General features: G+C 45.9%; 1 protein-coding gene across 1 annotated transcript; it reads left to right on the top strand.

Moving 5' to 3' along the window:
* Nucleotides 1–9139: 9139 nt before the first annotated feature.
* LOC109735890 (U-box domain-containing protein 9) lies at nt 9140–13885 on the top strand. The gene is made up of 2 exons (XM_020295092.4): nt 9140–9708; nt 12687–13885. The coding sequence occupies exons 1-2, from the start codon at nt 9401–9403 to the stop codon at nt 13486–13488; spliced, it is 1110 nt and encodes a 369-aa protein (XP_020150681.1). The 5' UTR covers nt 9140–9400; the 3' UTR covers nt 13489–13885.
* The last annotated feature ends 1816 nt before the right edge of the window (nt 13886–15701 follow it).

Raw genomic sequence — 15701 nt, forward strand, 5'->3', positions numbered from 1 at the left:
ACCATACCCCTTCAGTTTTGAATTAGCATGGTTTGAAAGAGAAGGTTTATTGGATCTGATAGCACGGGAGTGGGCTAAAGATTCAGGAGGGAGATCGAGTGTAGAAAGATGGCAGAATAAGATTAGGCACTTAAGACAGTTCTTACGTTGTTGGGCTAAACATTTGAGAGGGGTCTATAAGGTTAAAAAGAAAAGGCTCCTTAACCTTATTAATTCCTTCGAATTAAAAGCCGAGTCCTCCATTCTAGATACCAGGGAGCTGGAAACTAAAGTGGAGGCGGAAATGAGACTGAAAGAATGCTTCGGGAGGAGGAATTGAAGTGGGCGCTAAGAGCTAAAGTACGAGAAGTTATTGAAGGGGACGATAACACACAATTCTTTCATATGATTGCGAATGGCAAGCATCGAAAGAAGAAAATCTTTCAGCTCGAGCAAGATGAGGGGATGATTTTAGGACAGGAGAACCTAAAACTATAGATCACCAATTATTACAAGCAGCTATTTTTGGGGCACCTGAGGAAGTTTTGTGTCCTGAGACGAGTCTAGGGTTGAGGATATTCCTCAACTTGCAACGGATGAGAACGACATTTTGACCGCCCCATTTTCGGAGAAAGAGGTGTTTGAGGCAATTTCACATATGAAGATTAATAAAGCTCCTGGGCCGGATGGTTTTCCGGCTGAGTTTTATAAAAAGTGTTGGCACATCATTAAGGGTGATTTGCTTCCAATGTTCCATGATTTGTTTTCTGGACATTTGCAGCTATTTCACTTAAATTTCGGAGCGATTACTTTACTTCCGAAGAAAACAGAGGCGGTGCGGATTGAGCAGTTTAGACCGATCTGTCTTCTTAATGTCAGCTTTAAAATCTTCACCAAGGTGGGAACTAACAGGCTTACGCAGATTGCACATTTTGTGGTACAGCCATCTTAAACTGCTTTCATGCCGGACAGAAACATCCTAGAAGGAAGGGGTTGTGGTACTACATGAAACGCTCCATGAAATCCACACAAAAAAACTAGATGGGGTGGTTTTTAAGGTGGATTTTGAGAAAGCATACGATAAGGTTAAATGGCCATTTCTACAGCAGGCCTTGCGGATGAAAGGATTCGATCAGTCCTGGAGAAAGCAGGTAGATTCTTTCACGCAAAAAGGGAGTGTCGGAATCAAAGTGAATGATGACATAGGTCATTATTTCCAGACACACAAGGGTGTGAGGCAAAGGAGACCCGATGTCACCTATTTTCTTTGACATAGTAGTAGACATGTTGACATTCTAATAGGAAGAGCTAAAGACAATGTCCAGGTAGGCGGGCTCGTCCCTCATTTAGTGGACGGAGGAGTGTCCATTTTACAGTACGCTGATGATACTATCATCTTCATGGAGCATGATCTGGCAAAAGCAAGAAACATGAAGCTTGTGTTATGCTTATTCGAACAGTTGTCGGGGTTAAAGGTTAACTTCAATAAAAGTGAATTGTTCTGCTTTGAAAGAGGTAAAGACGAACAAGAAGCTTACAAACAATTGTACAGATGTGAATTAGGTTTGTTGCCTTTTACGTATTTGGGCATACCAATTCACCATCATAAGCTATCTAACAAAGAATGAAAGTGCATTGAGGATCGACTTGAAAAGAAACTAAGCTGCTGGAAGGGCAAGCTTATGTCATATGGAGGCCGACTAATTCTCATTAATTCGGCGCTCACGAGTATGCCAATGTTTCTCTTCTCCTTTTTTGAGGTACCAGTTGGAGTTTGGAAAAGACTGGACTTCTATCAATCGCTCTTCTTCTGGCAGAGCGATGAGTTAAAATGAAAATACAGACTCGCTAAATGGGATATTATCTGTAGGCCAAAAGACCAAGGTGGTCTTGGTATTGAAAATTTAGAGGTGAAGAATAGATGTCTTTTGGTTGTATAAGCTATTTGTAGAGACCGATGCCAATGGGCCCAGATTCTGCGTAATAAGTACCTACATTCTAGAACCTTATCCTAGGTGATGGTCCGACCGACTGATTCACCGTTTTGGAAAGGACTGATGAGAGTGAAATCAGCCTTTTTCCAAAGGACAAAATTTATCGTTGGAAATGGTACTACCACGAAATTATGGGAGGATACATGGTTAGGGGAGACGCCTCTAGCTATCCAATATCCTTCTCTCTATAATATTGTTCAGCGTAGAGATGCTTACGTTGCAATAGTATTAAAGTCCAACACTACTAGGGAAAAGCTTATAGGCAGATGCTTACTAATAGCGCGGGTTTATACCCCTCATTACTGCTACTTACTAGTAGCGCGGGTTTTTACCCCTCGCTACTACTAAGTTGATAGTAGTAGCGCGGGTTTTTAACCCTCACTACTGTTAAGCGGTCTCTACCGTGACCCCCGGGACATGCCATAGTAGTAGCGAGGGGTATAAACCCGCGCTACTACTAAGTTGATAGTAGTAGCGCGGGTTTTTAACCCTCGCTACTACTAAGTACGAGGTTGGTGAAGTCCCCATATACTCGGCCGAATCCCTCCTCTCTCCCTCACTCTCCCCCTCTCTCCATAGGCTCTTCTATGGTGCTCCTGCCCAAGCGCACCTCCTCTTCCATGGCGCCCAACGAGTTCACCTCCCCGCGTCGCTGGCGTCCAGGAGCTTGCCTGTCTTCCCCCTCGCCTCTATGCCACCACGATGGAGCACCTCACCACCCGCGACCATCCCCGCTGCTACCTCCATCTCCTTCCTCTCTCCCTCGTTTCTCTCTCTCTCTCTCTCTCTCTCTCTCTCTCTCTCTCTCTCCCTCTAGATTGACTCACCCTCCCATGTCCTTGCCCGTGCAGGTCGTCGCCATGAATGACCAGGAGCTCACTGCCTTGGCTGCCTGGCCATCAGGTTAATCGATCGATGATGGTGACAGAATCAACATATCTAGCCTTAATCATCATTGTGAAGAATATCTGGCTGAGATGGTTGTTGAGATCAACTGCCATTTGTTGTGTGGCCAACACAGCTCCAGTTAAGCCAGCTAATCCACGTACGCTACATACGTGGAGCTGCTCTGGACCTACGCGCCATTTCACTGTCACGAAACCTTACGTAGTACGTGGGGTAATTGCCTACCATATATACCTCGTGATCTCGCGATTGATTCGTGCATGGGAGGCTTGTTGCCGATTGGCTGACGAGAATGAGTGTGGCGGAGTGCAAGGAAGGCTTGTTGTCAATCCGCCATGGAGGTTGTCGACAGGCGTGGCGGAGTGTACTCAGTACAAGCGGCTCCAATGTGGACAATGCTGTTGTAAAAGGCGAGCAGGCGCGCGCCGGTGCTGGTTCCGAACGTCCGGCAATGCTTGTATAGCGGTCGGATAGGTACAACATCGGTGTCAAAGGAGGAGGGGTGTGGATGCAAAGTGGGGGGGGGGGGGGGGGGGGGGGGGGGGGGTGGGGGGGGGGGGGGGAGGGGGAGTGGAGAGGACCGGGAGGGCGGATTTACTGGGCCGCGTGGTGTCGGAGTCCAACGTGGTTGCTGTCCGGACTCCTCCCCCCCCCCCCCCCCCCCCCCCCCCCCTCCCCCACAGTTTGTCTCCACTTTGCGGGTGAAAGTGCAGCATCCAGACCGTCGATTGGACCGATACGGGGTCTTGTTGGATGGCTTCCGCGGGTTTGGACGTATGCTGACTATTTGAGGTCGGCGTTTTAGATGCCCATGCATGGTACGTATGTGGGGTAGTTGCCTACCATATATATCTCGTGATCTCTCGATTGATCCAATTGGCCGATTGGCCGACGATATGAGTCATCCATCCTGGGAAGAACTGGTCGTTAACCGTAAAGTATGCATTACCGTATGGGCTAGGATACACGGAAGCTTTGATGTATGACAGTACTAGTATCATCGTCTGAGTTTGATGATCTCCACGTCTAGCCTCCACCACCCTTCCTCGATCGGGAAATTTCCATCAGTCTCAGACATGGAGTATCGGTTCCCGAGTGCATACACACATGAATCAACAGTAAATAAAAAGATAAAAAAAATGACACAAATATTGTTGAATGTTTAAGCTGCTTGCAAAGTTTCGTCCCACTCCCTCCCTAATGGTTTGCACAGAAGAAAAGCAACACTCTCAAATGCTTCTTTACCTACACTTCCATAACTGTTACTACTTTATTATGCAACTTTGCACACATATGAAACATTCAACAATGTTTCTCACAGAAAAACAGATTTTTTAAATTCTTTTTACCATTTTTCAAAAAATTACTGTATGCACCTGGGAGCAGAAGGATTGGTATCTCCATAGCATTCCGTGCTGCTCGAGGCAGAAGCCATCAAATGCAATTTTTTCTTTATTGTAGAAGCAAGTCAAACGGAATGTCATGGTTTCGTTTGAGTACAAAAATTAGATAAGTTTGTAATCCTACACTTCATGTCGTCAGAATTCGACATTTGTTTTAATATACGGGTTTGATTAATAGGACAAATGAAACCGAATGAATATGACTCACATCTCCGCTTCCATAGAAAAGGTGTGGACACACATCTTGTGCGGTCTTCTAGTTGTTTATCGAGTGAGATTTGGAGTACGCGATACGTGTGACTGAGAAGAATGGAACCGAATGACTCACATCATCGCTTCCATAGTAATGGTGTGGATAACCCTCTCGTGCGTTCGTCTTTGTGTTCTTATCGGGTGAGATTAGAAGTACATGGGACGTGTGGCTGAGAACAAGTTTCCGGCCAGAATTGGCGTTACCGGTGCGTTCTGCACCGGAGAAAAATATTCCACTCCATATAACTACCTCGTTTTGTTCCATCTCCTCAACCAAGCACATCGATGTCCTTAGAACAAATTGGAACAATGCCAATGCGTTCCGCTTCATTTTACAACCGAACACACGACAAGTGTTGCCCTAGGACCCAAAGTGAAGTGACCAATTCTTTGCGAAAAAATCGATTGAACCGTCATGAGTTACACATGTTCCTCATCCTACATTGCATGTCGTCGAAAATTTCCAACTCCTACAGGTAGTAACTAATGATAAATTCTCTATTAATCACTCTATTCTTGAATACATCCCGCATGAGATGTTTCGTTTGCTACCCGTTTGGTTAATTGGAAACATGGAACCAAATGAATATGACTGACATCGCCACATCCATAGGGAAGTCATGGACACCCCTCTCGTGTGGTCGTCTTTGTTTTTTATCGGTTGAGACTTGAAGTATGTGAGATGTGACACGGAGAACGATGAAACCAAATGAATATGACTCACCTCACCGCTTCCATAAAAAAGGTGTGGACACTCCTCTCGTGCGGCGTTCTTTGTATTTCCAATGAGATTTCGAGTGTGCAACACATGTGATTGAGAAGGATGAACCGAATGGCTCACATGGTCGCTTCCATACGAATGGTGTGGATACCCCTCTCGCGAGTTCTTCTTGGTTTCTTATTTGGTGAGATTTGGCGTACGTTGGACCCATGTCTAAGAACGAGTTGCTCGGGCAGATCCTGTGCTACCTGTGCATTCCTCAACCGGAGCGAATATTCCATTCCGTAGAACCATCTCTTTTTGTTCCATCAACTCAACCTAGCACGTCGATGTCCTTACAACAAACCGGGAAGAATTTCATTGCACTCCACTTCATTTTCCAACCGAACACACCAGAAGTCTTGCGCTAGGACCTTAAGTGGAGCGAGCAATTCAGAGAGAGAAAGAGACAAAAAAAACCAATTGACCCGTCCTAAGTTACACATGTTCCTCATTCTACATTGCGTGTCATCGGAAATTTCCAGCTCCTACACATAGTAACTAATGACTAGATTCCATTAATCCCTCTATTCTTGAATACTCATCTCAGATGTTGGTTTGATCTCAGTTTGGTTAAATGGAAACACAGAACCGAATGAATATGACTGACATCGCGACATCCATAGGTCCGTAGGAAAAGTGTGGATACCACCTCTCATGTGGTCTTCTTTGTTTTTTTATCGGTTGAGATTTGAAGTAGGTGAGACGTGTCACCAAGAACAATGAAACCAAATGAATATGACTCACCTCGCCGCTTCCATAGGAAAGATGTGGACACTCCTCTCGTGCGGTCTTGTTTGTTTTTTCTAATGAGTTTTAATTTGGAGTGCGCGAGGCATGAGATTGAGAACGATGAACCGAATGACTCACATGCCACTTCCATACAAACGGTGTGGATGCCCCTCTCGTGCATTCTTATTTGTTTCTTATTTGGTGAGATTTGACGTACACTAGACGTGTGTTAGAGAACGAGTTGCTCGGCTAGATTCCGCGCTACCGGTGCATTCCGCATCCAATGTGAATATTCCACCCCGTAGAACAATCTAGTTTTGTTCCATCACCTCAACCAAGCATGTGGATGACCTTACAACAAATTGGAACTATTCATTGCGTCCCACTTCATCTACAACCGAACACACCACAAGTCTTCTGCTAGGACCTGAACTGGAGTGAGCAATGCGGAGAGAGAAATACCCAATTGAACCATCATGAGTTACACATGTCCCTCATCCTACATTGCGTGTCGTCGAATGTTTCCATGTCTAATGATTAAATTCCATTAATCCCTCCATTCTTGAATACATGTCATTTTACACATTTCATTTGATCTCAAGGTTTGGTTAGTTGGAAACATGGAACCAAATGAATATTACTTACATGGCTGCATGCATAGGGAAGCTGTGGATACCTCTCTCGCGTGGTCTTCTTTGTTTTTTATCGGGTAAGATTTGAAGTACACGAGACTTGTCACTGAGAATGATGGAACCGAATGAATATGACTCACCTCGCCGCTTCCATAGGAAAGGTGTGGACACCCTCTCATGCGGTCTTCTTTGTTTTTTTCGATGAGATTTGGAGTGCGCGAGGCATATGCCTGAGAACAATGAACTGAATGATTCACATCGCCGCTTCCAAAAGAGCGCCGTGGATACCTCTCTCGTGTGTTCTTCTTTGCTTCTTATCGGCTAAGATTTGGTGTATGCTAGACGTGTGTCTGAAACCGAGTTGCTCGGCTAGATTTGGTTCTACCTGTGCATTCTGCATCCAAGGCGAATATTCCACTCTGTAGAACCATCTCGTTTTGTTCCATCTCCTCAACCAAACATGCCGATGTCCTTACAACAAATTGAAGTGAGAAATATTCCATTCTAGAACTGAACACACCACAAGTCTTGTGCTAGGACCCTAACTGGAGTGAGAAATATTCCATTGTACAACCGAACACACCTAGGTCTTGTGCTAGGGCCCTAACTGGAGTGAGAAATTGAGAGAGAGAGAGAGAGAGAGAGAGAGTGAAAAAACCGATTGAACCATCGTGAGTAACACATGCCCCTCATCCTACGGTGCATGTTGTCAAATGTTTCCATTTCCTACATGTAGTAGTTACTGATTAAATTCTATTAATTCCTCTATTAAAGCGGTTCTTGTGTGAAAAGTGCCAACTGACTATCTCCTTATTTTCTGACGATAAAGGTAAAGAGAAGGGGCCGTCGTTGGTGCATAACAGATCCGGGGTGAACAAGAATTGGGGATCGGATGCGGGCGAAATTCCCGGAGGAGACTGGCCAGATCGCCTTCTTGAGGCTCTCTGGGCTTATCGGACGAACGTGGTATTATCTCTATTAGGACGGTTATGAGGCTCTGCTCTTTTTTTTTTCTCGTTCAAAAGATTCTTCCCATTATCATTATATAGAGAGGCGGAGGCGCGTAGCAATAAAAAAGAATACATCTCGTTTTAGACACTGGCATGGTCTCTAGGATAGAGATAGTGACCACCGTACACGTATGTGTATCAGAGGTAGAAGAAAGAATGGAAAATATTTAATCATAAAAGTTTTCAGTGGAAATTGTAAATGAGTATAGTGTCCATCTTGGTAATAAATGTGGATACTTCTTACCATTAAATGGTTTGATATCAAGCTTTGGTTATTTGGAAGCATTGAACCGAATGAATCGAATACGACTCACATCGCCACTTTCATAGGAAAGGTGTGGATATCCCTCTCGTGCAACCTTCTTTGTGTGTTTATCGTGTGAGATTTGAATTGTGCGAGTTTGTGTGGCCGAGAATGAGTTGCCCGGCTAGATTCGGTGCTACCGACACGTCCGGGGCGAATATTCCACTCCGTAGAACCTTCTCGTTTCGTTCCACCCGACCAAGCAGACGCGTCGATGTCATTAAAACCCCAAAACCATCTTATTGCATTCCACTTCACATTCTACAACCAGACGAGCCACAAAACCTTTGCGCAAGGGCTGAAAACGGAGTGAGCAATTGCAATTAAGCCGTTTTGAGTGACATATGTGTGTCATCCCACACCACATATCGAATGCTCCTAGCTCCTGCGCGCATAGTAATTAAAGCTCGTTACTCCCTCTCTTCTTGAATACGTGCCGTTCTAGATGTCTCTGCATAGCACACTCGACAGTGACCATCCTACCACATGTGTATATCAAAACAAGAAAAATGAAAATATATGTTATTAATGTTTTAGTACAAAATATATCTTATCAAAGTTTTAAATGAAGATGTAAATGAGTGCCATGTTCACCATGCTAATTAATGAGAACATAATCCTTAGTACTCCCTCCGCCTAGATGTGTAAGTCATCTTACGTTGTGCACCGCGACCAAGGCGGAGAGGAAAACGAGAAAACTTAATGTCTTTTTGCTAATTAATAGCATTGCATGCAATGAACAAACCACTGCATGTCATGTTTGGTAGTCTCAAGTCATTGAAAGCATGCACGGCTCACACCTCTTATTGGTTGATATGTCACAAAACAAGAAACGAGGAGGGAATTAATGTACCGTGCCTAAGGGCCTGTTTGGTTCCAAATAAGTCACCAACTTATAAGTCGAAAAATGAAAAAAGTGACTTATTTTGCCAAATAGACCCAACTTATAAGTCACCTCAACTTATAAGTCATAATTAAGTTGCTCCACCCCAACTTAAAACTTGTAAGCCACCCCTTTACGTGGGTCCCATCACTGGTTTTAAGTCACCTGACTTATAAAAGTGTTTTTAAGTCACATGGCATGCGGCGTCGACGTGTCGAGTGCCGGTTCGAGCCGACGTGTCCCCTCGCACGCATATGTGGCCGTCCGCAGTTCCCCATGCCCGCGGCCGACAGCCCGACACACACACCGCTCGACGGGACGGAAAGCCAGCGAAACGGAACGGCGAGGTAACGGCGCCGTTACTCCCCCGTTGAGGTCGCCGTCGCCATCCACCCCCGCCCCGCCCGTGCTCCCAATAAGACCACGACGGCCCGACCCCCTCCCCTCCTCGCACCCCACCACCGAGCGAGCGACGCCAACGACAGAGGAGACACAGAGAGACCACCGGAGCTGCCCACCCACACCTCGAGGCCGGAGCGGAGGAGATGGAGTCGCCGGAGCCGGTGAGCCCGTCGTCGTCGTCGTCGGGGGAGCGGCAGCACCACGGGTTGGCGGGCGCGGCGGAGCGGCCGTCGGAGACGGCGGCGCTGCGGGCGCTGGTGGACCGGGTGCGGGGCGGGGAGGTGGAGGCGGCGCGCGAGGTGCGGCGCCTCACGCGGGCCTCCGCCCGGCACCGCCGGAAGCTGGCGGCCGCCGTGGAGCCGCTCGTCGCCATGCTCCGGTCCGGCGCGCCCGACGGCGCCGGCGAGGCCGCGCTGCTCGCGCTGCTCAACCTCGCCGTCAGGGACGAGAGGTACAGAGCCCGCCGAACCCCTTTCCCCCGCATATCCTCTGTATCGCTCCCTCAGTAGCGCCGATGTTAATTAATTCTGCTTTTCAAATCAAGCTTAATTAATTTCTTCCGTGTTTTTCGGATATCGAACTTGGAATTCCCGATTGCTTCGATTTGGCAGTATTTGTCCTCTTATTTCACACCCAACAATTGCTTAGATTTGCTAATATGTCCCCCAAATGATTTGAAATAGTTTGGAAGTTTGTTCCCTTTGTCGCTGAAGTCGGTAATCTATCTCCGCCAGGCTCACTAGCAGCGATACCAGTTCGGATTTCCGATAGATTTCACCGACAGTTTCCACGTTCCACGCCCAATCGATCCTCAAATTTCCGCAAAGAAGTTCAAATTGTTTGCCGACTTTGCTGCGAGCGTGCAGAGTTTTCTTGGATTTAACCGTCTAGCTACCGCACGGGCCTATTTGATCACCGGTTTTTGGACTGGTTCTGTGTTTGTGTTTGGTTGGTCGTACAATTCTTGGTCCCAATCGAACGAATTGTTTAATCGTGGCGGCTTATCAATTCGATTTGCCTCCGCCCTTCATTCAGAAAATATCTTCCCCTCCTCAACCCTTCCGTGGTCCTCCGCCACAAAAAAAGATTGCCGCACAGTTGCTTGGTTGTTGGGTGAAATCAATTTTTCAGCCACCGGTGGTAATTCTGTAATGTGTATTATTATGGCGTCGCCGTGTGATTGCTTCTACGTGTTTACCATGAAGACATATTCCCCCGAAAAATTAGCCTCTTACTACAAGGCAGCAAGGCAAGCATATTCTAGTGTAGGATCATCACGATCAAACATCATCATCTAGCAGGTAAGGCATCATCCATCATCATGCTTTTCTTCTCTTCCCTTGGACGCGCGGCCAATCGGATCGTTTCTGCTGGTGGCAAAGAGATGACCATTCAACCATGGGGAAAGCTAACAAGACGGGTGGGTTTAGAGTAGAGTAGATTGTTGGTCTGATTTGGACGCTGACCTAAGTTGGCCAACCACCGTATCCTGGTTGGCGGCTTCCGAGAGAAAAATCTAGCATCAGTTGAAGCGGTCTTTCTTTCTTCTTTGTTGCAGAGAAGAGAATTCTTGGGCTGCTGCCTAATATTTTCGCCCTTTTCCAATTGCCGCGGTCAAGATACAGTTAGCCTCCCACACCTGCTTTGGAAATTTCCTGCCCATGATGCCGTAAGCTAATCTGCTTTCGGATACTAGAGAGTATATCCAAGCATGTTGACCCGTTGGTCGTTGGTAGGCCTGATACTGATACCAATCAACCTGCGGATAGGAGTCGGTCAGGTGCAGGTATCCCTCTGTTTACTCTGTTTCCTCGAGGGTAAATTCATCAAGCGGGTAAATTCATCACCCACTCTTCTGTTCAGAGCTGAGCCGATCCTTTACTGCTTCTCTGTGGAATTGATGCCTTGCTTTTAAGTTTTAACTGCCGCTCGGTCTGGTGATGTCAACTGTGCCAACAGCGATGAGAGAATCAACTTCTTGTCTTGATTCTTGAATGAATGAAGATCTGATCTGGTTCCATCCGTTTAGACCGCCATGGATAAGGCCAGCCGATAGTACCAGGCGTAGTTTATTCTCGGCCCATGGGCCGCACTTCCCTCGTTGCTCTTGGCCCATCCATCCTCGACAAGCCTTTATAAAGCGGAGCGCACGGCACCGCGACCTGAAAACCCTAACCCCTCACCAGAGCCAGAGGGGCAGCCGCCACTGATACCTTTCTGCGGATCTGGCCGTGATTTCCTTCTTCTTGGATATTCGATATTACTGCTGCCCTCCGTGATTTTGTTCCGATTTGTGATGCGATTCTTTCTATCCCGTTTTGCGCGATTCTTGATTCTCCTTCTTCCCGTCTGGAGCGAGGTTTTTTCTTCTTCTTGGATATGAATTGGCCGGTGATGACATTGTTTGGTGTGAGCCTCGGCAACAACTGTGCGTATCGAGTAGCTGTTACTCGTGTTGCCGGCGGCGAGGATCAATGTGCTAATGCTAATCTGAGGCCAAAATTAGACTCTCCTACTTTCAAATTTCCCGCTTCTGCTTCTGTATCCCTTTCCCTTTGTGAGCAATATAAGGGCCTCTTTGATTCTCAGGATTTGTAAAACGTACGGGTAGAAAAAACAAACCAGAAGAAGAGAGTGGCATGCCATCCTCAATCCTGCAGGATTAGTATGAGCGCTTGATTGTGCAGGGAAAACATAGGATTCTTAACACGAGGTTGGAAAAAATTGCTACAAGTGAACCCTATGGAAGAAATTCCTAAATGGATTGCAATCCCATGAATCAAACAACCCACGGAGAATAAAAAATTCCTAAGCATTAGATCCCCCAAAATTCCTTTAGAAATCCTTCGAATCAAGGAGGGCTATTTGATGTTGCAAATGAGTAATCAGGAAAAACAATTAAACCAGCATGGGGGCATCAGGAAAACCCTTCTAACCCCTAATCAGTGGATTAATCGAGTATCTTAGAGTGATTAGATTTAAACTGGAACATTCAAAGGTACTATACAATAGTACTGCTATTTCATCATGGTTCCCATCTTGGCGTAAAATTCACATGTCCAGCTCTCAGTCGTCCTGGACACCGTCCTAGTAGTACAGTTTAGATCTCTGCAATAGCTGGCCTAACTGAGTACCGAGTACTGGATTACTGTTTGGTCTTCGTCATTGTCTAGCACTAAACTTGGCCCTATGGTGGACCTTGTACTGCTCCTAAGTCGTGTCTGACATAGCTTTCCTATAGACGAAACTTCTTCTTTAATACATGTACCATGCAAGCAATGTAATCCTCCTTGAGAACGTGTATTACAATCTGAAATGTGGAGTTAGTTGGCTTTGTAATATTTCCCAGAATTCTTTCGCTTGCAGAGCAGTAGAGTTTGTATGATGCGCGCACATTGTTCCTAAACTGGTATTGTTTCATCTATGCAGGAATAAGATCAAGATACTGGATGCTGGTGCGCTTGAGCCGCTGCTTGGTTACCTGCAGTCGAGCGATCTCAACTTACAGGAGTATGCGGCTGCTGCTATCCTCACTCTCTCAGCCTCATCCACAAATAAGCCCATCATAAGCGCATCCGGAGCAATCCCTCTCCTTGTAAAGGTCCTGAAACAAGGGAATCCGCAGGCCAAGAATGATGCTGTGATGGCCCTTTACAACCTCTCCACCATTGCAGATAACCTCCAAACCATCCTCTCTGTCCAACCCATCCCCCCTTTGTTAGAGTTACTGAGGTGCGGCAAGAGGTCCTCCAAGACAGCAGACAAGTGCTGCGCCCTCTTGGAATCCCTGCTCGCCTTTGATCAAGGCCGGGTGGCCCTGACCTCCGAGGAAGGCGGGGTGCTCACCATCGTGGAGGTGCTTGAGGAAGGCTCCCTCCAAGGCAGAGAGCACGCCGTCGGGGCTCTCCTCACGATGTGCGAGAGCGACCGCAGTAAATACAGAGACCCTATCCTGAACGAAGGCGCCATCCCTGGTCTTCTTGAGCTCACAGCCCATGGCACTCCCAAGTCGAGAGTGAAGGCGCATGCTCTGCTCGACCTGCTGCGCAACTCGCCCTACTCAAGGTCGAAGCTGCAGCCCAACACGCTGGAGAACATCGTCAGCAACATTGCTTCTCAGATCGACGGGGAGGACCGCGGCGGGAAGGCCAAGAAGATGCTCGCCGAGATGGTGAAGGTCAGCATGGAGCAGAGCTTGAGGCACCTGCAGCGCCGGGCTTCTTTTGCGTGAAGTTGCTTCAACCTTCACCTGTTTTGCTTGCTTGCATGCAATGGATGTAGAGAGAATAGCGAAGAAGAAGAATAACGAAGACTGAGATTGCTGGAAGATGCCGGTCCAGGCCTCGATGGGACCGAGTGACTGGTGTAAGCGCTCCTCAAACACTCTTAAGCTTCTTGATGACATATATAGTTCCTTTTTCGGTTTGCGATCTTGTGTGCTGTTCCGAAAGAGAAAGGACAAATTTTCTTCCCCTCCCCATGTTTTGTGCATGTACCAAAAGGAAAAAGTGTACGTGAACAAAAAAAAGGAAAATAGAAAAAAAAAGAGACATCTCCTTTGAAGAAAGGATTGTACATACCTGAATGATATAAAGTTAAAGTTCCCCACTCTTTCATATTCTGAAAAACCAGGCTCTGTTCTTGATTATCTTTAGGTTTATGTGCTTTGCGTACTTCATTTCTGACCACATTTTGGATGTTTAGTGCCCACTAATTGCTTTCCTTTGGACCCTAACCTGGTGATCAATTACCTTGTTTAATTAGCAGTCTGGTCTGTCTACAGGTGTTCAATTACCTTGTTTAATTTGCAGTCAGATCTGTCTAGTTCTGTCTAAGATTTGTGACTAGACATGCTACTAGTTTGGTTTCTGTGGGCTCTGTTACGGTGTACTTGGCTTCAGGTTAAACTAGTCTGACCATTTAGCCATCAGTAGTCTCATCTCATTCTCTCCCAAGTACTGAAGGGTCAATCTTAAGCTGTCACTTCTAGATCATATCCGACTGAAATTGCAACCAAGATATTGCTCGTTTTTTATGGGCACTTCAGTCAAATTTTTGTGAACGTGTCAGCAGCTCCTAACGGTTAATCTATCACTTGCAGCTCATATCAACTTCAGTAAAAAAAATTGTGAACATTCTAATTCTTCATCAGTTAATAATGTAGTCTCTTCCGGTTTGAAAAGCATGCCAACAATCCTCTTTTTTTTTGGCGATGAGTAGTAGTCGCTCTCTTTCGGTGTGTGTAAAAAAAAGCTTTCTTGTCTCATTGGCTGCCATGGTTTGCTTTGGTTTTAGGGTGTGGTCATGACCTGCTTGACCGTGTGAGAAAAAGGTTTGCTGATTAATTGCCCCTGCTTTCTTTTCTTTTGATCATGAGGCTTTTCCTTTCCGTTATTATCCGTTGCTTTGATCAAACGTTGCTGATATTGTACTTTTCTGTAATTTTTGCTTGGAGTTTTGGTCTGTGGCACTCGTTTTCGCATCTGATCTTTTCCTGCTCTGTTTCATCAGTGGTCGCGTCTTTAGATTTCGATAAAGGTCAGCAGTCGCGTTGCTTTGGTAAAGGGTTAATTAATTAGGATAATCACGCCGCCGCCATTCTCATGTTGATGCAGCAGCACAAGTCGCGGCGATGACAAAACGTGTGCTCATGTTGTTGTCAGCTTATCATCATCAACTAGCTCCTTTGAAGAAAGGATTGTACATACCTGAATGATATAAAGTCAAAGTTTCCCACTCTTTCATGTCTAAAAAAACCCCTGGCTCTGTTCTTGATATCTTAGGTTTTTGTGCTAAGTGTACCTCATTTCTGATCGCACTTTGGATGTTTACTACTACTAATTGCTTTCATTTGGCGCCTTACCAGGTGGTCAAAATTCCTGGTTTAATTAGCAGTCTGATCCGTCTAGTTCTTTCTAAGATTGCTGATTAGACATGGTACTGGTTTGATCTTTGTGAGCTTTTTTATGGTGTACTCTGCTTCAGTTTAAACATCTAATTGAGCCATCAGTCCATCCCATTTTCTGCATGTACCAAAGGGTTAAAATCTTAAGCTGTCAATTCTAGACCATATGAAACTGCAACATACTGCAGCCATGATCTATCTTGCTAGTTTTTCTGTGGGCTCTTGCTGAACACTCAGTTCATGAGCTAACAGTCTGTTTTGGTTTTTGTACCAAAGGTTAACCTTTCACTGGTGCTAGATCATAACAGCATCAGTCAGTTTTATTTTTTGAACATTTTGACTCTTCGCCGGCCAATAATCTAGTCTCTTCCGGCCCGAAAAGCATGTCGATAATCTAGATAAAATACGTGTATAAAATACCGGTCGCTCTCTTTCGCCGTCTCTAAAATAAAAAGCTTTCTTGTCTCATTGGCTGGCCTGGTTTTGGTTTGCTTTGGTTTAGGGGTGTGATCATGACCTGCTTGACCGCATCAAGAAAG

Source organism: Aegilops tauschii, chromosome 3 (assembly GCF_002575655.3).
Source record: "Aegilops tauschii subsp. strangulata cultivar AL8/78 chromosome 3, Aet v6.0, whole genome shotgun sequence".
In the NCBI taxonomy this organism is placed as follows: Eukaryota; Viridiplantae; Streptophyta; class Magnoliopsida; order Poales; family Poaceae; genus Aegilops; species Aegilops tauschii.